Raw genomic sequence first — 22450 nt, forward strand, 5'->3', positions numbered from 1 at the left:
TCTCTCTCTCTCTCTCTCTCTCTCTCTCTCTCTCTCTCTCTCTCTGTGGAAGGAAGTCCTTGCGCTGCAGGCTGGACGTTTGGGATGATCAGCATTTGCTCAACAGAGGAATGAACGGGCCCCGCGGTGACCTTCGGCATCTTGCGCCGTTTGCACAGCCCCACCTCTTGGTCTTGGATAAATGTTGCCATTAGCATTTTGACATTTGCGCTGTGGCGCACCGGGTATTAAAAGGCACGTTTGCAGCCTTGGGCGCGGTGGCGCCACGTGCTCCTTCGTCCTTTGCCTGCCTGATGCCGTTACGCGGCTCGCTAGCATGGCTAGCTTGAGTGCCCCGGCGTAGCTTTTGGAGTCGTCGTCAATTGCTCGGCTTTCAAGTACGGCCTTGGCTTTCAAATCAAGATTTGAGGCTTTTGATCATTTTGAAATGCAATATTTACTATTCAATATGGCGTCATATCTCCTGATCTGCTTCTCTCCAGGCAGCTCTCAGAGACGTCCGCGTATGCAGGCCTCACCTCTCAACCCAATGTGTGAGCGTGCAAGTGTGTTTAATTGGGCGGTGGCGGGGGGGGCATAGGGTTAGGGGGGGCGGTTGGGGGCTGTGCACCCTATCTATCGGTAATCAAACCAATTACAATAGAATTGACGCCATAGCATTATGTTGGAGGGCTTGCTGTAAAGAGCGGTTGCTACTTGCTAATTGATGGCTTCTTGAAATAACAAGAGCTTGTATTCATGTTGCAGCAGATGATTTTGTAAGGAGAGAACGCTTAATGAACGCAATTAGTGTTGTCCTTACATTATCACCATAGGTAGTTAGTTCTTTTTTTTCTTCCACTATCACACATATAAGAACATTATAGTCAACAGGGACAATTGGAGGCTTCAATTAACAAGCACTTTCATCACCTTCAGTGACGCTAGTGGACGTGATGAGCTGCTTAGCGCTCAGCCACTCAAGTACGCAAAGTATGCAGTCTTGCCTCGTATGCCCACGTGCGTGCGTGCGTGCAAGCGGCACAAACTCACTTTTTAGATTTTATCGACACGGTCACCCCCGAGCGGTAAAACCTCTTGGAAAAAAAGTGTGGCCCGCCCGCCCGCCCGCCCGGCCGCCCGCCTGCACCATTGGCGCTCATTTATCATAAGCGCTGCAGATAAATAGAGGTGAGGGGACAAGATTAAACACATGAAGTGAGACAGCACAGGAAGATGGCGCACCTCGGCGTGCCGCGTGCGCTCCAAAATACATGGGCAGCCACGTTTCTTTGCCATGCAATCCCGGACAAAACAAGCGGTGGAATTTTCACGTCATTTGGTGGTGCGGCTGCGCAAATGGGACACACAGATACGGACGGGGTGTGAATGAATCGGAGGATGTTTTGACACGAGCGGGTGAAGGTGCCAACACGTCGCTGACAGATAGATGATTAGCGTGCGGCGTTATCGGGAGGACACCATGGCGCTCGACACGTCAACGGAACTTTCCGGGAGACGACGGTGGCGAGGAATGTTCCGTGACGTGTGAGGCCACCGTGAGTGCAACCGGGGTCATTTTCATGGAAATGGAATGAAGCTAACATTTTGTTTTCTTGCTATGACAATGTCAATTTGGAGTGCACTTTTTCTTTGCCTTTTGTTTACCATTCAAAACAGTAAGTGAAACCAAGACTGGAAATAAAAATGGCCACTATTCAACATTTCCAGCACAAGCGCGTCGTTATTAGCATAAAAGTAGGGACATGATTCGTCAGCATCTGCTTGGCTTGGCTTGGCTGGCTGGCTGGATCCCTCCCTCCGGCCCTCCCTCCCTCCCTCCCTTCCTTCCTTCCTTCCTTCCTTCCTTCCTTCCTTCCTTCCTTCCTTCCTTCCTTCCTCCCTTCCTTCCTTCCTTCCTTCCTTCCTTCCTTCCTTCCTTCCTTCCTTCCTTCCTTCCTTCCATGGATGGGACCCACTCGACTTGACTAAATGCATGCATGCGTGCATCGGCAGCGAGCTGCTAAATGCAGAAAAGATAGTACGACATTAGTCACCAATACACAGACTGAGGAAGCTCTGCAGCAAAAGACCATTGATCTTTGACATGTAATCACAGTTGGCCGCTTTTGACTAATTGAATTGCCGGTGTGGCACATCTTCATCAGGCGAGAGAGAGCGTCCGTCGTCCAGGCCCGACAACACAAGAGCGATGACGCCACTTCAAAGCGCCTCTTCTCCTGCCATGTAAATATGCTAAGCGGCTCTTCGTAATCACCACGAGGACAATGACACGTACGTGGTGAAGTACAACGAGCGAGCGTGTGTGGCTGATTGCGGGAGGAGGCTAGTGCTACATGCTAACGAGCTAATGATTGAGCAAAGCAAAATGGAGAACAGGTGCTGCATCTAAAGAAGCGCAACATTGAAAATTCACGTTTTCTAGTCAAGAGAAATCTTCCTGTTAAGCCTTAAATGGCAACATGCTAGGATGCTAACCATCACGCCAAGCGGAACCAGTTGACCTTCCAAAGAATCTGAGCAGATGACACGGAAATGAACATTCGGAACATTCTCAGTGCAGATGTTCGATCGGCTCGTTTTTTGGGGGCATATTTTGCCTCCATTTGCTCAGTGTGTTAGCTGTACTGGAAAAGAGCATTGTGATGAGCTTTATAAGAGGTTTGACGTTAAGGAAGGTGGTTTGTTCAACGGGGGCGAGGAGGCGGGCGGGGGTGGCGTCGTCCCCGGCAACCAGGGGGTCCATACGGGTGCGTGCGTGCGTTTGTTTGTACACTCATTACAAAGCTCTCCAGTGGCGGCATCCCCCACTGCCCCCCTACTCCAGGCGCCTTTCATCTCCATCGTCACGGGTTAGGGAGCCACAAGGGAGAGGTGGTCGGCAGGAAATTAGGCGCGTGACAAGATAAGAGGCAGCGTTCTGTCTGTATCTGTTCCCTGGCAACTGGCGGGAGGGAGCAGCTGGGCTTGACTAAGAAAGAAAAGAAAGAAAGAAAGAAAGAAAGAAAGAAAAAAAAGAAAGGTAACCGCTGATACCAGTGGCGCCCGCCCCGCCGCCTTTGTCTTTTTGAAATCCCGCTCAAAAAGCCTCACACGGCAGTAAGGCGAGCCAGGCCCGTCGCTGCTCGCCCGGCTTTCCGGCTTTCCGGCACGTGAGCGCGCCCCCATCAGATGATACCAAAGCGGCCGTCCCGCTTCCCACCCCACAGCCGCTAATGAAACTTCACCGAGACACAAGCGTGTATGTATGTATGTACGTATGTCGGTTCCAAACTGAACAAAACAGCAATTAGGACAAACGAGGTCAATATTCAGACCAATCCAGGGTGCACCCTGATGGCCCGAGATGTTATGAGACAGGCGTTTGATCAATCACTCATCACTTCTCTCACTGGAGAACTAAAAGAGAAGAAGGCCACTTCGGGCGAGGAGTCTTTTTTTAATAACAAGGTGCTGATGACAAGCCGGTTGGCCGGCCGAAGCGGCGAGCTAAATCAGCGTGGCACGCCAAATCAGCGGGAGAAAAGTGAGCATCTGCTCACACTGACAGGCTGATAAAGAGCATGAAGGATGTGAGACGGAAGGTGAGCAAGTAGGGCTAAAGGGACCTTCTGGTTGACTCCCAACACCATCGAGGCCACCCCCCTTGACCTTTTAGCTTTGATGCCAACATTGATTCAGAGTGAAGTCACAGCGGGATGTCTCGTGGAACATTGCGGCATCAATGGGCGAAAAGAAAAAAAACACGGTGACCTTCAAGCGCATCACACAGTTGGTGACGGCTAAGAACGACAACCAGACACCCAAATGTGCTTACTTGCTTCACCTAACTTGTGTCATTTATGGCAGGATCAACATACAGATAGTGTGACGCTTGTTTTGGATCATATTAAATGCCGCAAGCGCACCTAACGGTCAGTCATTTGCCGATTGCATAAGTAGGACCGCTGGCCAAAATAAAAGCTCTGAGCTTCAACCGGTAGTGACAGTGAGATGACTGGCAGACACAGATGCCTTTCGTCCGTCCGTCCGTCCGTCCGTCCGTCCTCTGCGCTAATTCTCTCTTCTAAAATTTGTCGGGGCTGGAACGGAACGGATTTTTGGACTCCTCTCAGCGGCAAAGGTATGAGAACACAAAAGGCGCGAGCGAGCGAGCGAGTGAGATGTTCCTACGGTAGTAGCCCGAGGTGTCTCCACTTAGCCGCTTTAATGATGCAAGCACGGGGATTGCGCACGGCCAGAGAAAACCTTGAGAGAGAACTCTGGAGATCAGGAAAAACGGAAGCAGAACATTTTCAGACAGCTGACTCACCACCGACAGGATGAGCCAAGCGCCGCCGTCTGGATTGCGAGGAGCTGCTATTTTCACACGGGTTCCTGTCGTACCGGCTGTCTCCGGGCGCTCTCAGAAACCTTTCGACCCCTTCCCCGTTTGGCTCTTTTCCTAGTTTAGCTGCCCAACCAGCTGGCCAGCCGGGCCCGGCCCGAGCCGCCCGTTTGCCCCAGGCGCGGATCAAGCGGCCGTGTCAAAAATGCTAATAGGAAAAGGCCTCTTTTTCTCTTCCAAATATTTGGCTCCAGTTTGAGCCCAATTAGCTCTTCTGCTACTTTTCACAAAGGCAACGTTCACATTCTTACCCGTGTCCTGCACTTAATCCTGGGAATTTGTAAGAAAACTTTGGGGGAGGGAAGTGTAGTTTGCAAGTGGTGCTTTTCGTTTGCGTGGCTATCGGTGTTGCTGTTTTTGTTAGCGATCCAGTTCAAACGGGTTCAACGGCCGGGATGTCACGGAAGCTGCCGAACCCCAGAGACGCCGCTGCTGTGCGCCTCCCTGGAGGTTTGGGGCTCAGCTGGCGCTCAGCTAAGCGTCCCGTAGGAAGCGCCGCGTAAGCAACACCACATTCATTCGGGGGGACAAAAGCAAAGCTCCCGTACACACCTGAGCCGCTGCGCTCTCACGCTTGGATGCTCCGATGGTCACGTAAGGCTTCTAGGAAAAAGCTGCCACGGAAATCACATCTCACTTTGCTCACGCTGAAAGTAGAGGAAGAGAAAGAGGAAGAAGAGGAGTTGCTCCAGGCTTTCCACACACAAAGAAAGGTGATGGATGGCGCTCATGTGGACTGCTGGATGCTTGCGGGCTTCATGCCAACAAGCACACAAAACAAAACAAAACAAAAGACGGATGGAGATGAGAGAGACTAGGAGAACATGCTCAGGTGCGGGTCACGTCAGTCACGTGGGTGAAGCGCCTATATCCAAAAACCCTTTGGATAACTTGATCAGCCAAAGATGAAAATAACTGAACTGGGTGATTCGCTCACATAAAATGAGACTAAATAGAACCATTTCACGGTAAGCACAATTCAATCCAGTTGCAAGAAGCACAAAGAACAATGTGAGCGCTTAGAAGCAACGATGCTGCTCGATGAATCGTGATGAATCATGTGAAGATTACATTCAGCCGCCGCTGCAGCGCATCCAAGGTCACACCCATTTCATCTGTTCTTCCTCCAGGGTCTTCTGAATGGATCCTCATTGGCAAACTCAGAAAGGCACGCAGGCGCGCCGTACTAGACTGATTACATAGTGCACAACATCCATTATCCTCAATGCCAAGAACGCCAGTACAAGCTTCAAAATAATTCTAACGAGCGCTAAGTCATGGAAATGAATCAAGAAGACGTTCATATTGACTTGAGGTCCGCGTGAATGATTGCCAGCTACATTTACTATAGTGTGTCAGCTCAGATGTGTTATTTCAAATGATAACGCACATGGGAGGGAGGGAGGGAGTCTGTTCCATCATCATCATCATCATGTAATTAAAGTGGATGTCATCCATATCATTTTTTTCTCATCTACTTCTTCCCGCTGGTGTGTCTTCTCACATGCCGGGAACGAGATTCCCTGTAGAGCGAAGGTGGTCACTCCATCGTTCCCCCGCACAGCCACTTGACATGCTAACGTGATGAATTTCTTCACACGGTTTGATTGTTTCTATCGCACAACATAGCCTGCAGAATGCTCTCAATCGAGGTGACAAGGAAGGATGCAAAATAACACGGGCGCAACTTCCTATTAGCGCTTGCCCGCCCGCAACGCTTGTCCCATCCATCACGCCGCCAACGACAAGGAAGGCCATGCATGTGGTGGCAGCAGCAGCAGCAGCATGTTGCAGTGCTTGCCGGCTTATTAGCTTTGAAAGGTGAGGCGTGGATACGCTTCCATTTTCCATCCAGTTATCATTGGACGCGATTGATCTGAGCAATAGAAATGCAAATGGCTTCTTCTTTCTACCTGTTGGCTTTGCCAGATGTCGTCCACACGCACTATGTATGTGCTGACAGTTTGCGGGGAACAAAGCGTGGGCATCGCATGGCCCGGGCCCAGTGGAGCGCTGTTTTGTTTGAACTCTCCGCCACTCCACAGCGATAGTGGGCGAGGAGCATGGGAAAACACACAGCCCCCCCCCCCCCCCCCCGCACTAAACGTTGGTTACAACATGAAATCCAAAGGTGGGCGGTGGGGGTGATTTTCGCCATAAGCGATGGTCCTTGTCGGGATTCTGTCGAGTCATGCTTTTCCGCTAAGTGCTAAATTAGCATTTCATCTGTAATTAACAGCGAGTGTCAATTAGCGAGCCCGTCGTGCCATTTTCTGACAGCGTGCTGTGACTTCCGCAGACGTACGTTGATCCAGGGCGATTCTCGACGTGATTTATGAGCTGCATACCAACAAGCGACAAGATGCTAATTTACAGCGCATCTCTGCGGGGATTCTGCGCAACTGTGACAGAACGTGTATTGTCACATGTTGGAAGGCAAAGCAATTCTGAAGCTATGATTGATGGGCTTTTTAGGTGTGACGGCGGGGCAAGATCTTTCTGGAGATCCCAAAAGAGTGAAACTCAATTTCAAAACTGGACACACCCAAGTAAAGAGTATTGTTAACAACCCTATCTACTCCTCACCTGTCAATTGTCTATTTATCTATGATCTAAAAAAATCGCTGAGAATTTACATGCGGAGCGCACGGCCAGGAGATGAACTCGCTTCATTGGCCGTGATTGGACGAGCGTGAGAAAAGCGCGAGCTGCAACTTTCCGCCGTCAGATCCGTCGATATCAGAGATTAGAGCGAGAATCCGAGAGGAAAGGAAAGACGATGTGGCGGCGATGTGGAGATAAAAGAGAGGGAGCCTACTGCTGCTGCTGCTAATCCTGCTTGTACTCATTTCACTCAAAGTGTGGGGAGGAAAAGTGAGTTTAGAAAAATATGACTCCAAAAATAAAATCCTAATCCAGGTTTGTGATCCTAATTTAAAAGCTTAAGGCTAACCCTGTTTTGAAAGCTTTACACAAACTCCAAATGGATATCAAACCTCAACCATGATAACCGTAGAAGCACGAAGAAGAAGATTGTAGTACGAGCACACACCCGTACGGCAGCTTCCCCTAATCTCTGAGGAAGATGACAAAAGACCAGTATTGTCTTCCGCGCAAAGACCGAGGGATGGAAGAGGATCTGAAGCCAAGAGAATAAAGCGGCGGCACAATTATTTGGACGAGAGCCCGTCTCAAGGACATTGGGCCGTTCCAGATTAAACAGGCGCGCACACACACACACACACATACACACATCATCATCATCATCATCATCATCATCATCATCATCATCATCACGCTCCAGATGAATATATAGAATTCCCTGCTCAAACACGGATGCAGTACTTTAGATATAAGGCACATTTTAAGCACACGCTGCAAGTTAAAGCGACATCGCCAACTCGTGGCCCGGCATGCATATTACAGCATGCTCCAACTCATTTGGGAGACTAAAACGTTGAAACATCTTTGAGTGACCAAAGTCCAGGCGCTCTTTCATGTTGCACTGACAGCCGCCTGCCTGCGCAGCACTCAGCAAATGACATCTCGATGGCCTCTGCCCTTTCCATCACGCTCTCTCTCTCTCCCTCACTAGATGACAACTCCAGTGTAAAAACTGTGAAAGATAAAAAGGGGTACCTTAACAGAGGTGCTTTCTGCAGCCAGCCAGCCATCCATCCATGTCTGTAATCGAGCGGCCCATCACTGCAATTGCAATGCAAGACAGAAATTGTTTGGCGTCAACTAACAACGAGCATTGTTTGACAGACATTAAGCGACATATGGTTCTCACTAAAGGTGTGCTAGTGCGTTGGACTACATTATTTTACATGCGCTCTTTATTTATTTATTTATTTATTTATTTATTCTCGTTCGATAAATCGGCCATAAATTGCATTACTTTACCTTATGTTGCCCTTGTCTGCACTAGTTGGGTAACCTCTCAACAAGACGTTTAGCACGTGACTGGATACGTTACGTTCAAGTTACGTATGACGTCACGGCGTAGGTCATGGTCAAGACGTTAGGATCATTTTTCCTCGCCTCAATATTTTTACTGTAAAATGCTAGATAATATCAACGTCCAAAAAGTTTGGTTACCTACTGTGGTTGTTGGTTAAAGTTGGTATCCGTGCGCCATCTAACGTTCAGTCTGCACACGACCCAAAACAGATGAAGGGAGCGCGCCGCGCCGCACCGCGCCGCGCACGCGTCCAAAAAGTTTCATAGGCCGACTCTCCTGAGGCGCGTTCACGTGTCCTCGTTGTCTGGAGACATCGGCGATGTCTCCGCCTTCGTCCGAGGTGGAACTTTGCTTTTAGTTTTGACTGATGAATATGAAGGTAAGTCATATTTCTGATTTTGTACGACAAACAAGTATGTGTTTACATTGTTGACAGTCGAGGTTGCAGTGCGAAAAAAGTTTGCAGTGTTTAATGACTGTCTTTGTCTCTTCCACTGTTTTTGAAATGCACACACCCAATGGGAGCAATGCATTTGAATGGGGAAGAAAAGGTGGCACCATTTTTTTTTTAAATGATTTGAATTTTATACTTGAATTTATTTTGGTTTTCGGTAAATGACTGGCATTATTAACAATCATAACGACAATATTGGTGGTTAGGTTGATTTACTATCTTGACCTCACATTTTTGAGGTTCTGGGTTGGGCTGGGGTGGAAAAAGTGGTATCAAGTAGTGGTGCGCAAGTTATGAATTTGTAAGTTCCAAAAAGTGTGTTTTTTACCAAGAGAATAATGTTTTCTTCTGAAAAGCTCTGTGTGACACGCACGGGCCACTTAACCCAAAAAGAATCCGATTAAAGAATTACAGCATTCCTCAGCAGTGTGGCACCAGGGGACGGACGAGTTGCATAATTGTGGTGAAAAGCAAGAAAACTCAACGTTGTATTTAAAAGAGATGCCATTGTGAAAAGAAACATCGCACCTTGATGTGCGTGCGCTTACGGCAGATAACAAGGGATAGTAAAAAGGTTACTCACGCCAAAGCGTGTCACGGAGTCCCTCCCGTTTTAGAGACGCCCAAAATCATTTGGAAAACTCCAATACAAATGTTGTTTTTTTCTAACCTGATTCATACAACACAGATGAAGTCCCATCCCTAATCTCCGACCAGTTGTGATGGAGACGGTGGTGATCGTGGCCATCGGGGTACTCGCCACCATCTTCCTGGCATCCTTGGCCGCCCTGGTGGTGGTGTGCCGCCACCGCTACTGCCACCCGCACCACCCGCTTCTGCACCACTTTGATTCCAAGTGGGCGTCCAAATCATTCATTAGGTACACCCGGTGGTCAAACAAGCAAGTGATTGACGCGCGCTTCCTGCTCCGTCCATCCATCAGGCCTACGGTGGACCTGATCGGCGCCATGGAGACGCAGAGCGAGCTGTCAGAGCTGGAGTTGGATGACGTGGTCATCACCAACCCGCACATTGAGGCCATCCTGGAGAACGAGGACTGGATCGAGGACGCCTCGTAGGTTTTTTTGCATCAGTGTGCGTCCATCCAAAACAGGGTGAACGCTGGTCTGGTCAAATGATGGCTTTTTTAAAAACATTTTTGGCTTATTGCAGCGGATTGGTCTCTCATTGCATCGCCATCCTGAAGGTAACAGAAGAAAACTTTCGAGAGGAGTGACTGACAGACTTTTAAGGCCATTTCCCTTTGTAGATCTGCCACACGTTGACGGAGAAACTGGTTGCCCTGACAATGGGCTCGGGGGCCAAAGTCAAAGCGCCGGCCAGCCTGGCTGACATCATCACTGTGGCCAAGCGCATCAGCCCCAGGTGATGTTTGTTTCCCTCTTGGCCACCCAGGTGACGTTTGTTTCCCTCTTGGCCACACTGCTAACACTTTTGTTTGTTTTGAACAGGGTGGACGACGTGGTACGATCCATGTACCCCCCTTTGGACCCCATCCTGCTGGATGCCAGGTGACAATTGACTTGTGTGACAATGAGACTGTGGCACACTTGTTTTGTACCTTTGAGCAACTTTGAAGCTTTTTCCCACCACCACCACCACCACTATACCACTACCACCGCAGGGCGACCGCTCTTCTCCTGTCGGTGAGCCACCTGGTTTTGGTCACCCGCAACGCCTGCCACATGTCGGGCAGCCTGGACTGGATCGATCAATCGCTGCACGCGGCCGAGGACCACATGGTGGTTCTGAGGGAGGCGGCCCTGGCCTCCGAACCGGAGCGCGGTGTCCTCAACGGGGCCGAGGGCCAGAGGGAGCATGCCATCTAGACCGCGCTTTGGAACTCGGAATCAATTTCTACTGTGTTGTATTGTTTATTCGATGATCTTTTCTTAGCGCTCGGGCACCACATACACTACGTAGTTTGTCGTGTGTGTGTGTGTGTGTGTATGTAAAGTAGATAGAATAGCCTCTCGTATATTCTACCTGCAATTTGTACAGATAAAATGCTTGTTGCACTGTGTCTTGTTGAAAAGGTACATAAATAAAGTCGAGCTACTTTGACCATGTTTTTTTGTCTTCATTTGGCAAACAAGTCCTTAGGTTGGTTTCAAGTCAGCTTGTTAGCAGCTGGAGTACTCGGGCTTCAGCTCCAAAGTAGTCTGAAAGGCAGTCACAGAGATGACAATGGTTCAATTCAAACGAAAGGCAGTCCCAGAGATGACACTGGTTCAATTCAAACGAAAGGCAGTCCCAGAGATTACAATGGTTCAATTCAAACGATTGCTCTCCTGCTTAGTTAGGGGCTTCAATTCAAACGATTGCTCTCCTGCTTCGTTAGGTCGGCCAAGTCAGCGGGGACGCGCTTTGAACGACTAGCGCTTCCATTTGGTGGTAAAAGACGCAGCTTCCGGCCTGCTTGATGCACTGAGCTCCTGTCGGTTGACGTGAGGTGAGGTGAGGTCTACCTGCAGGTCGCGGTCCGACCGGAGGCCTTCGGCGCCCGCGCTGTCAGGTAAGGGGCTTTGTTTTGTCCTGGTCTCGGTGAGCTGGGCCAGGGCGTCCTGCACCGAGGTCAGCTTGCCCTGCGTTGGTGCAATCGACACGCTCGTCTTAGCGCACGCGCGGATGAGACGCTCGGGTTCAATAAGCCACAGGTGAACAAACAAGAGCAAAGAAACGTATTCGAGCACACGCAAAACAATTGGCTACTCATTGCCGAAATGAAATTCCATCGTCTTCCATAATACTGGCGTCGGAACCCTGACCTCAGACGAGTCTGGCAGGCGTGTGCGCATCAAGATGAAGGATTAACACGAATGGCTAAATCATGCTGCACCACCAAGGTGAGTGAACATTTGACTCCATCTCGGCGCACGCATCTGGTCCTTCCTCCGTCCGTCCGTCCGTCCGTCCGTCCGTGTGTTACATGATAATGTCGCCACGCACCGCGGCTGTAGCGCTGACCTGTCCGAGGGCTGCCTCTTTCCTTTCCCAGCCAGGGAACACGTTAGTGAAGGTCAAAGGCTCGGAGCCCTCCAAGATGAGGTAAGCGTGTGGCGGGCGTCTCGGGTTGACTTCTGTGTCACAGAGACAGACAGAGAGAGCGCAGCGCCGCATTTAGCTCCTTCTCAACTAACTGCTTTTGCGTGCTTTGGCCGAAGTTTTGCCTTTGCAGTATTGCAGCGCCGTCTCCATGGCGCACTTCCTTTCGGCGTGCCACTTGTCCGCTTGATCCTCGGCCGTGCCGCGCTGCCACAGATACACTTCAAAGCGGTTGTCGAGCAGGAACAGCGCTAAGGGAGGGAGAGTCGGAGCGGTGCCGCTCGGGTCGGGTCGGATGCAAAGCCATACGTGTCAAAGTGCTGATTGGGCTCTCACCGGCTGGCGCCGCATACAGGTCATCCTGAAGAAAAGGCATGGCCGCCGCAAGGCCCGGCGAGCGAGACGGCCCGTGCAGCTCCTGGGCTCGGAAGCTGCCGCGAGAGGCGCTCAGGTGGAAGAGGCGTGGTGTGAACTTGTATTTACCTGGATCTGGCGGGCAGGTTGGTTGGCAAGCATTTTGAAAGGTTCCGGCAAAACTTGGCTAATACGATAATAACGGTGCGATGGAGCGACTTCAAGTCAAGTCACATTGACTTGTGTCGCAAGGGTTAGGCTTCAGAGGCCCACTTCCGAATGACTAACGACGTTAACCATGCTCTCTCTCGGCGTACTTTGTAACATGCAGTCGTAGGCCTTCCTGTCCATGCCTCCCAGCGCCGCCCAGAAGTCAGCTGGCTCTGAACCTTCCTCTACTGCCTGGATCTTCACAAGACTACTTTTACTCAGGCCCAATTCCTCCGGACACCTGAGGCGCAAGCACACAAACGAGCACAGGTCAAATCTCTCGTGAGCCCTGACCAACTGGATGGAGAGAAAATGAAAGTCACCCTCGGGCGAGGCACTCCGCGGCCCTCTGGGAAACGTCCCGGCAGCTGGCCAGAGCTTTACAACCGGTCCAAAGGTACAGCGCCGCCTGGTGGCCGTTGATCAGAAGCAGAGAGCCTCTGGAGCGCAAAGAGGCGCAGCAGCATTCCACCTCCAGCAGCGAGCCCTCGTCGGGGAGCTCCCCTCGGACGGCAAACAGGCGCCACGTGCCCGCTTGCTCTGCGACCGGGAGAACGAACGCATGCAAACGCATGCAATCAATCACAAATAAGGACGCAGCGCATCGATTGCATTTCCAGCACCTGCGTGAGAAGACCGGGCCTCTCTGTGGCCTTTATGAATGACCAGAGCTCCCTTGAAGAGTTGGAGGAAACACGGCGGCTCGTTCCCTTGGTCGACCGCAACCTTCAGCACCATCCAAAGAAGCATTGAAAAAAAAGACGGCGTTTCAGAATGGACCGAGCGACGATATCGTCGAGGAGGCAAAACCTGACGAGCTTGTGTCTGTCACCTGTGATTCTCCATTGTTGTTGATCCCGATGGAGAGAAAGGCCACGGTGTCCCGTCCACCCACGTCGGAGCGACGTCCTCGCCACACAAAAAAAGTCGTGCTGTCGTCAGCACCTTCCCCGGTCCTGTACGTCCAGCGGACCACGTACGAGTCTCCTTGGTGAAGTTGTCCCACATTCTCCAGGGGAACCTCGCAGTCATCAAACTCGCGGACGTGCCACACGTCCACCGCCACGGTCCTCAGTCCCGGCGCGCTCGAGCCGGAGCCCCCGCGGAGGTCCACGCCGGCCAGCGTGCTCGGGGACGCTCCGGCCGCTGTCGCTTGGCCAGACACCAGAGCTTTGGCGTCGCAGGGCTTCAAGTGGTCACACGGTGGCGTCACTGAGCACGACTGTTGTGGAAAAGAACAACGGATAGACAGTTACCATATCAACCAACTCTGATGAATGCTCCAAAATAAGTGGAAATGTACCATCGTCGCACAATCCCGAGTCTCCCGGATCACTTCCTCCTCGTCCCCTCCTCTTCCCGTCCAGTCCGAGAACTTGCCTTTGAACAGAGCCGTCTCGTCGTTTTCCCGCACGACGCCAAACAGAGCCCAGCTGGGACGGCCTTCACCGATCCTGGAAAAATAAAACCAAATCAACGTGTGACCTCGGCGGGCGGGCGCAGCGCTCGCCGTCTTACAGCTGCGTCTCTGCGGCGCTTTGGGTGGGATCCATGGGGTTGACCCGGCAGTTTCTGTAGTCGTACGCCCCGAGCCACACCTGTCGACTCAGCTGGAGCGCCACCTTCTGACGCTCGGCGGGCACGTCCTTCCCCAGCCACAGGTACACCTCGCCGCCAAAGTCAAACACCAGCATCTGGACAGACACACGGGACTAAACATGATGATATTTGGTAACATCATGCACATTTGGAAAGGGACAATCGTGAGACCTCCTTGGAGTCCAGCATTGAGATGGTGGGCACGGAGGCCCAGGCTTGCTCGTGGGGCACCAGTCTGTTGTCCAGCATCTTGTAAACGCAGTTGGACTCCGCAATGCCACGCTCATAGAGCTCATCCTCCTCTGCTGCACCAGCTCCTGTTTGGAGGCAGCCACACATGTCAGACTACTTCCTGGTTGACTGAGGACGATGTCAGAAGACAAGCCTGACTGACTGACTGACTAACTAACTAACTAACTAACCTCTGTAGGTGGTTCTTCCTCCCAGGATGTTCCAGAAGTTTGTGGCCAGGCTGCTGTCACAGTTCAGCCCCTCCTCCAGGTGGACAACACAGGTGGCATGACATCCTAGGTCTTTGCGGCCTTGAATGAAAGATGCCAACTCGGAGGCCTGAAATACAAAGGGCAGCTCTTCAAGAATGCTCACTCCAGTCATCACCCACTCGGGGAGCAGCCTACATCCGCTTTTTTAATAGAACATGTGGATACAGTTCCCGGCCATCCCAAAACAACCACTCGGCAGGGGAACATTGGCATACTTTGGCTTTCTCTTCACGGTTGGCCGACTGTCCGCTCCACACGATGCAGTCCTCTGCCGTGAGCAGCAGAAAACAGTCTCCGCTGTTCAAGGAGCTGGCCGACGGCGGGGCCAGGCGGACCTGGACGTGCCGCCTTCCTGTCGGCACACGCGAGCCAGCCGGCGAGCGTCAGTTTGAAGGATGGCGACGCGATGCAGACGAGGAGCACGCGTGCTGCGCTGACCTTTGATGAAAAGCAGCATGGGGCTGATGAAGGGTGGATGGCACTCCCGAGGATCCGGGGAGGAGCTGACGGAATGGGCCTCGGAGGAGTTCTTGGAATCTACGGGGGTAGACACACACTGAAATGACAAAGTTGAAAGGCAAGACATTGAAGCAAAACAGAATGTCGAAGGCGCTGGCTGGCTCACTCTTCTCAATCTGGAGCCTCTCCTCGGCGGCAGCGCTGAGGCCCATGAAGTCCTGACTGACGTCCTCGCGGGCCGCCAGGGCTCGGAGCGGGTTTCGGGATCCCTGGGTACGCCGGGAGGGGCGCACGGAACGCCGGTGCTCTGCCACCGCAGACGTCAGCCTGCTGAGGGCGGGAGGGAGGGAGGCAGGGACATCTAGTCTACAGTCTACGGAGCTTGGTCCCAAAGCTGTGCACAGGTCACTGTTGGTGTATTATTTGCTCACATGGGAGTGTTGGTCTGGCAGAACAGGTCCAGGCCTTGTCCCGTCTCTGAAGGGGCTCCACAGGGTGGCCCGCTGGACAAATCACTCTCCGGTGTCACCTCGGCCTCTTTCATCGCTGAGGACAAAATAAGACATGTTTACTGTGCACAAATGAAATTGTACCATTTTTTTGGTGCTCAGTTGCACTCACCACCAGATAAGCACCTCCAAGCTTCCGTAGATTGATTGTGACGGATGTCGCTGCTATCCAATTGTGGACATTCAGCACCTAGCAGAGAATTCGGAAAACAGATGATCATATCCGACAAAGAAGGAAAATTGCATTCAGGTAAAGTTGAAGTGTTAACTCACTCGTCTCTTGTGATTTGATCGAGCGAGGCTGCTCTTGTTTACCTTCCTCAACCTGCAGAAAGGAAATGAATATTTGTTAGGATGAGAACGAGCCCAAACGTACCGTTTCAGAGTTTGACCTTCTGAGTGGGACTCTGGTTCTTTGTAGAAGATGCCACCTCGTGTGCCTCGTAGCACTGATTGTTCTGAAATTGAAATGAAAGATTGGTTTCTCTTCAAAACGGTTCCAAAGGTGCATAAACAGGCAGCCAGGCAGGCAGGCGGGCAGGCGGGCGGGCGGGCGGGCGGGCGGGCGGGCGGGCGGGCGGGCGGGCAGGCAGGCAGGCAGGCAGGCAGGCAGGCAGGCAGGCAGGCAGCCAGGCAGGCAGGCAGGCAGGCAGGCAGCCAGCCAGGCAGGCAGCCATTACCTGGTTGAAGCACATGACATACTGAGGTGTAGTGCTGGAATAGACAGAGGCGTAGACAGGTTCCTGTGAAAAAGAAGACCCATTCAAATGGCCATCCATGTATTAATTTCTTGATGAGCACTCACCCAACACTGAGGCCTCACTGCATCCGCGTGAGCACTTTCTCCCTAAAATAAACACAAGCATCCCCCTTCATGTACACCATAATAAAATAAAATAAAATAAAAAAAGAGCTTCCAATTTTGGAAAACTTACTGACCTTACTAGCGCTACCATTGGTCATGTGGTGCGCTTGAGCGTCTTCATTCACCGGAGCGACCTGAAGGCACTCTGATGAATCGGCCACTTCATTACGGTGCCTTTCGGAACAGATGGCAAATCACCCCATAGCAGTCATGAAGAGACTTTATGGACATCCATTGTTTGAAATGAAACGAGTGAATTGTGCCCACCTGTCAGTGCGTTTCAACAGCGCAAGCACGGGCGTGCAGGCGATGGTCTCCCGCCTGGCCCGAACCCTCTGCCTCCATGGGGCGGCCGCCCGTGAGCCGCCATCCTCCCCGGGCGCAGCATCTCCGTGTGAAACGGCACCGTCGCGCTCCGTCTCGGAAGTCCCGGCGCACTCCGAGCGGCTCCTCTTCAGGATCCGTCTTAGCCCGGGTTCCGAGTCGCATCTCTGCGTGGCCTGATCGGCGGGCGAGGGCGCCACGTCGGGTTTGGAGCAGGAGAGGCGCAGCTCGCTGGGCTTTAGGTTGACGGACGAGGCCTGTTGCCTGTCGCATAGGTGAGAAGACAGAGACAAGGCGGGGAGCTGCACGGGGCCTTTCTGCAGCTGAATACAAACAAACAAACAAACAAACAAACAAACAAACAAAGATGTGATAGATGGCTCTTATCATTCAAAGCACTTACGCTCATCATGGTGTTCTTCATTCAACTGCTAGCAAATGTGCCTCGTAATGTCACATACTGTATATCATCCATCTTATTGCCATTCAAGCCACTTACCAGGCTGACTTCCTCCACCGTGATGGGCTGCGTGCGATATCGCGCGCCCTTCTGCCGCCGCCTCTCCGGTGCGCCGTCGGAGCTCGGCCCCTCGGGCAAAGAGAGCTTGTTGAAAAGAGCAAGCTTCTCGCTCACGCTCAGCTTGCAGGTCTCGTCGTCCACTTCCGCCGGCTCCGTCTGGGGAGGGCGCGCCTCCTCCGGCGCCGGACTGCGGCCCGTGAACGCCACCACAATAACTTTATTCTCCGAAGATTTTGTGTTGAGATTTTTTCAGCGTAGTAACGCAGCGCACCTGACAGCCACCATTTCCTCGCAGGTGATTGGCTGCGTGAGGAAGCGATGGTCGTTGCCCCGCCGCTGCCTGCGCTCGTGGCAGACGCTTCCCGAGCGAGGCTTGAGGAACGCCGAGGCCTCGGGGGCGGCCGTCTTCTCCAGCTCCTGCGCGGAAACATATGGACGGCCCCCGTGATTAAGATTGACCTCAAAAGATTTGTACCATTTGTAAGCATACGAGGGGACGCGAAACGACGGGTCGCTATCGCATGGTAGTAACACGAGCGGGGCCGTGTCGGGTTACTCCCTCGGCCCGCCTCGGCTAATAATAAGCCGGTCGACGGCAACATTGGCACGTTTTCACCTACCGTAGGACTAGCCTACACTGAAGCGCAAAAGCGGGCGTCCGGCACCATCGGTGGAATTGAGGACAACACCTGTTGTCACATTCTTCAACACCGTGGCGCGCGCGCACGTCTGGACGTTAAGATGAGCAGCCGGCGCGACAGCTGGGAGCACATTTCAGCCCTTCAACAGAACATTTGCAAACTCACGCCGAGATCAACAAACGGCAAGGCTGACTGACTGACTGTCTTTGAAAGAATCTTGGTCATGGAAAGTGGCTGCTTGGAAACAAAATGGACGACTTGAGCCATGATTGGTTCTGGTGAGCAATTGAGCACAAAGCGCCACCAAAGCGTCCTTCCTCTATGAATAAGGCTGTGACGGCGCACAAATGAGTGTGCGCGTGCAAAGTGCTGGAGGTGGGGGGGGGGGGGGACGTTTATGAATAGCAATGAGTGTCGACTTTCAGAGACACAAAAGTGACTTACTTTAAATAAAGACATCTTGGCCGCCACACTCATCTGGGCTCTTGCGTCTGTTTTCACGTCAGCTGCAGGACATGGAAAACAAAGGTTAAGTAAGGCGGCTCACGTTCAACTGGTGTACATCAGATTGATTCAGTAAGGAATTCACGTTGGAGAAACTTAAAGCAACCATGTTGTAAGCGCGTCGTCTTTTCAAGCCTCCAAACACGGACGGACGGACGGCCGTGTCTCATAAATGTGTCACCAGCGAGCATGGGTCTAAAAATAGAACGACTCCATTCGGAAGTGCAATTTTTTGCATTGAGCAAGAAATGAAGCAAAAGGGAAGGGCCTCTGGACAAAGGCTCTTTAAAAGCAGCCAAACTTGTGAGGCGCTGTCAGATTTCAGTTCTTGTGAAAAAAGTGGGGTTTATGACTCTTCAGGTATCAAAGGCGATCACCAAATGCCGCTTACCTTCTTCACATGTCTCCTCTTGCTCAGTCTCCAGCAGCCTAGAAGAGACAACAATGTCAAGGCCGGCCAGCGAATGAGCGTAGAGCGCTCGCTGTGGCGGCGCGCCTACCCGCCACAGCGCGAGGCGCCTACCCGCCACAGCGAGCGCTCGAGTGGCGGCGCGCCTACCCGCCACAGCGCTCGGCGCCTACCCGCTTCCGCCGCTCTCTTCCATCTCATTGGCCGTGATGGGCTGAGTCTTGAAGCGCTCGCTGTTTTTGCGCGCGCCGCCTGGCCCGCCGGGGAAGTAACGGCGGGTGCGGCGGCGAGCCCCATCTGTCGTGGACTTCACCGTCGGGTCCAGAGACGACGCAGCCCGTGGCCCGTCTTGGGAACACCTGACACGCAAACGGACGGAGCGTTAGTCTGGAGGACACCTCACCTAGCGGTACGTTACAACGCGGCTGGCTCCGAAGGAATTGTAAAGGAGCCCGCCGCCGTATGGTGCCTTCCGCAGTCAATGGGCAAAAATGATGAAATATTACCTTTTGGCTGTGTGCTAAATAGCATATAGAGTCGCTGAAAGCATAAAGGCTCACGACAAGCAAACTACCTATTACTTTACATTATGTCAGACATCTTCAAAGGATGAGGAGTTTTGCAGTGTTTGTGACTTCATTCACAGCGGGACAGTCATTTTGACACGAGCGCAACCTAGTTAACCTGCGGCTAAGATCCAGTCAAACTATTGTCACGGCGGGCGCTTACGCTTTGTCCGCCTCGGCTCCATTTCCCGCTTGCTGCAGAAGAGCGCTCCTCAGCTGGCCCACCGACACCCGAGTGCGGAGCTGCTGCTGCTGCTGCTGCTGCTGCTGCACCGCCGCCGGGTGCTCCTCCCCTGCCGCTGTGTCATGGCAATCCTGCCTGCAGGACAACCAAAAAAATCTAAATCCAGTTCGCTTATTTACATGATGTTTCTAGACAGATGCATGTGAGCAACTGAAGCTGGCGCTTTTGTGGTTCCACATGGGAGAAGATCAGAGCAGTCAGCGCACACCACGCAGCTTTTTCAACAGTGACTCACCCCGTCAGGCAGACGGAAGGGTCCGATCCATTGGGAACACTGTGCGTCTTGCTGTTGACGTTTTGGGAAGCAATGTGTTGCGCCTGCCCGCTGCCACTGCTCCGTCGGGGGTCCAAAAAGCCCTCGGTGTGTCCAAAGTGCTCAGCCAGCTCCCGTCTCCTCTCCGCCTTGTAGCGGGCAATGCGCTCCGAGCGGGCTTCCAGGACCAGGTCCTCCATGGCGTCTAAGGATGACTCACTTTGGCTCTAAAACATGGCCATGGAGAAGTTTCGGGGCCCTACGAGAGGACTAAAGCTGAACATTGACTGCATCCCACATGTAACCTTTCTCTCTCTCTCTCTCTCTCTCTCTCCCTCTCTCCTGTAAGGCGAGCCTCGGCGGTGCCAAGCTGGAATCTCCCATGGCACTGAAAGGCAACACCCGGCTATCCTCTCTAGGCTCATGACTCTGCAGGTCTTTTCCGCCAAGCCTAAAGTAACTTAATCTAGTGGCTCCTAAACAGCAGCAGCAGCAGCGTCACCCGCCACCACCACCACCGTCATCATCACCTTCCCGCTGTTGGTCCGTTTCCAACAACACGGCCAAAACTGCAATCGGGTTCTTCGACTCGGTTTGTTGTGGTTTGTTTCCGGTTAAGAAAGAGTCAAACGAACAGAGCAAGCATTTCAGCCAATTAGAATAGGACACTGCGGGGAAGGAAGGGCCCAATAAAAACAGGATTAAAGAAAGGAGGGAGTGCTTCTGATTGTAAAGTGGACTGAATTATTTATTGTAAAACACATGAAGATAATTCTGAATTATTTCGTCAATCAAGTCAGGTGATGTTGCTTTTTAAGCTTTATGATTGGCTACAAAGGCCTCCGAAGGCCACGCCGAATGTATTAACAGAGCATTTGTGGCACTTTGATACAAAATTGGGCTTGGGGGCCCGCCCGATTGCGGCCCGTGTTCAGATTCCCACCGGCCCGGCCCGACCCGGCCCATAAATGAATAAAGAGTGGCCCATTGGCACTGGTGACCACAGTAGAAAATAAAGACGTACAAAAAGGGATTTTTATACTTCACCAGAGGATGACGGCAGACACGGCCGTGGCCACGTTTTTGGGTGCGTTCGGAAATACGCCGCGAGCGCGCTCCCCCTCCCCGAAGACAACACCGCTCGGAGTGTGGGAGTGAAAATCCAAACGCAGCCCTTTCTGCGTGACCCTGTCCAGCTCATTTCTAAACGGGATACTGCGGCAAAGAAAAGGACGGCCGTCCGTCCGTCACTGCGGTGACGTTTGCAGCACTGCCCGACAGGGCTCGGATCTCTATGAAGTCAATAAAAGTGATCAACTATGCAATAGTTCGACACTAGCTCCCACATTCTAAACACACAACTGTCCTCCAAGCTGTATACTCAAACTGGGGCCGACTGTGTTCAGACATAGCCAAAGCATCAGAGCAGCATTAAAAACGGATTCAAGGGTGTTAGTGTAAAAGGTCATAAATTGAGATTTCCACACAAATAAACTTGCAACATGTTACACGGCAACGCGGTCATAACACCGCAAGGGGCTTTCATGCACACTATAAATAACAGCCATCCAACACTTGTGTGTGTGTGTGTGTGTGTTTCCCCAAACAGTGGCCGTCAGCATTCCTGATATTTTAGCCGCCGTGCAGGAAGCACAATGGAACAAAAGAGGCATGAGCCGTGGACTTAGCACCCTGAGCACCCGGCTAAGGCTTCTGTTTGCAGCACAGTTGACAAAATATACAGAGGATAAGACTCATTCAGAAAACATTTGAGGTGGAAGAGTGAAAAGAATGCCAACTGTGCTGGTCTGGTGACAACCAAAGAAGGTGGGCATGGAGCTGACACAGTCAACTCACCTCAAAGCTCAAGCGTCCGTGGTCGCCCGCCGTTACACACTCTGGTGCTGGTGTTTGCAGCTCGAGGCGATGAAACGTCACGTGCCAAGCTGAGGAGGGAATGTCGACGGGAGAAGGACATCCAAGAAGATAACGGCCTTGGATGAGAGCCGCAATGAACTGGATTTCTGGAATCACTTGGAGAGGATCAGAACAAAATTCAGCAGGAAGCAAGCACTTCCACCAAGCTCATGGAAAGCATTCGCTTGCCTACTAGCATAAATAACACAGAGTGACAAATATGCGCACTGGCAGCACTTTTGTAGGAGCTATTTGTTGTTTTGGATTGTGACTGTCAGATATCTGTTTTACTCCCTTTACTTGAAACCAGTTCAAAATCATTTCCAGATGGAGACAATACCAATCAAGATATCAAATGGAACTAAATGACATTGATTTTGTGGGTTTAAATGAAAGTGATACTTACACGCATGCTGCGGCGAGAGCAGGAACGAGCTCCTCCCTTGGCTTAGTTCGTACTTGACGTTGACAGCTTGCTCCAAAAGTAGTCAGCCCCTCTGCAGGGAAGCTGGCTGGCTGGCTGGCTGGCTGGCTGGGTGGGTGGGCTTTTGGCTGGCTGGGTGGGGCATTTACACTACACATGAATGAAGAGTAAACATAGAACGACATGCCGTGCTGTGTCCGGATCCATACTCCAGTGGAATGGGCAAATAGTTTGCAAAACAGCAACGGAGGTCTTGGGAACTGGCGGCGTTGCCTTTA

General features: G+C 52.0%; 2 protein-coding genes across 4 annotated transcripts; one reads left to right on the forward strand and one right to left on the reverse strand.

Moving 5' to 3' along the window:
• Positions 1 to 8625: 8625 nt before the first annotated feature.
• On the forward strand, positions 8626 to 10890 carry tmem98 (transmembrane protein 98). The gene is made up of 7 exons (XM_037256473.1): positions 8626 to 8730; positions 9494 to 9661; positions 9749 to 9880; positions 9979 to 10012; positions 10076 to 10191; positions 10278 to 10337; positions 10451 to 10890. Exons 2-7 carry the CDS (start codon positions 9528 to 9530, stop codon positions 10653 to 10655), a joined length of 681 nt encoding a protein of 226 aa, XP_037112368.1. The 5' UTR covers positions 8626 to 8730; positions 9494 to 9527; the 3' UTR covers positions 10656 to 10890.
• svilc (supervillin c) lies at positions 10687 to 22257 on the reverse strand. Of its 3 annotated transcripts, none has more exons than XM_037256458.1 (33): positions 22155 to 22257; positions 21689 to 21864; positions 19814 to 20090; positions 19507 to 19653; positions 18942 to 19127; positions 18751 to 18788; positions 18300 to 18361; positions 17486 to 17631; positions 17194 to 17401; positions 16638 to 17017; positions 16445 to 16544; positions 16311 to 16352; positions 16186 to 16248; positions 15898 to 15963; positions 15779 to 15830; positions 15618 to 15695; positions 15428 to 15542; positions 15163 to 15326; positions 14976 to 15074; positions 14753 to 14889; positions 14457 to 14604; positions 14206 to 14351; positions 13954 to 14147; positions 13739 to 13889; positions 13268 to 13660; positions 13060 to 13161; positions 12759 to 12979; positions 12543 to 12676; positions 12208 to 12360; positions 11997 to 12122; positions 11776 to 11906; positions 11295 to 11411; positions 10687 to 10988 (listed from the first exon to the last, which is right to left on the reverse strand). In XM_037256458.1, the coding sequence occupies exons 3-33, from the start codon at positions 20029 to 20031 to the stop codon at positions 10950 to 10952; spliced, it is 4356 nt and encodes a 1451-aa protein (XP_037112353.1). In that variant the 5' UTR covers positions 20032 to 20090; positions 21689 to 21864; positions 22155 to 22257; the 3' UTR covers positions 10687 to 10949. The 3 variants fall into 3 exon arrangements, with proteins under 3 accessions (XP_037112353.1, XP_037112355.1, XP_037112356.1); XM_037256460.1 differs by having other exon boundaries at positions 11794 to 11906; positions 19498 to 19653; XM_037256461.1 differs by lacking the exons at positions 21689 to 21864; positions 22155 to 22257 and having other exon boundaries at positions 12759 to 12975; positions 13059 to 13161; positions 13954 to 14129; positions 19498 to 19653; positions 19814 to 20222.
• Between the last annotated feature and the right edge of the window lie 193 nt (positions 22258 to 22450).

The sequence above is a fragment of the Syngnathus acus genome, chromosome 8 (assembly GCF_901709675.1).
Source record: "Syngnathus acus chromosome 8, fSynAcu1.2, whole genome shotgun sequence".
NCBI classification, from domain to species: domain Eukaryota; kingdom Metazoa; phylum Chordata; class Actinopteri; order Syngnathiformes; family Syngnathidae; genus Syngnathus; species Syngnathus acus.

What these genes read in the sequence shown, in the direction of transcription:
- tmem98 (XM_037256473.1), top strand. Translation starts at nt 9,528, where the DNA reads ATGGAGACGGTGGTGATCGTGGCCATCGGGGTACTCGCCACCATCTTC. An exon ending in ATTGCATCGCCATCCTGAAG is followed by an intron (nt 10,013 to 10,075) that starts GTAACAGAAGAA and finishes TTCCCTTTGTAG; the next exon opens with ATCTGCCACACGTTGACGGA. An exon ending in CCCATCCTGCTGGATGCCAG is followed by an intron (nt 10,338 to 10,450) that starts GTGACAATTGAC and finishes CTACCACCGCAG; the next exon opens with GGCGACCGCTCTTCTCCTGT.
- svilc (XM_037256458.1), bottom strand. Translation starts at nt 20,031, where the DNA reads ATGGAGGACCTGGTCCTGGAAGCCCGCTCGGAGCGCATTGCCCGCTAC. An exon ending in TGCCAGACCAACACTCCCAT is followed by an intron (nt 15,327 to 15,427) that starts GTGAGCAAATAA and finishes TCCCGCCCTCAG; the next exon opens with CAGGCTGACGTCTGCGGTGG. An exon ending in ACCGTGAAGAGAAAGCCAAA is followed by an intron (nt 14,605 to 14,752) that starts GTATGCCAATGT and finishes TTTGTATTTCAG; the next exon opens with GCCTCCGAGTTGGCATCTTT.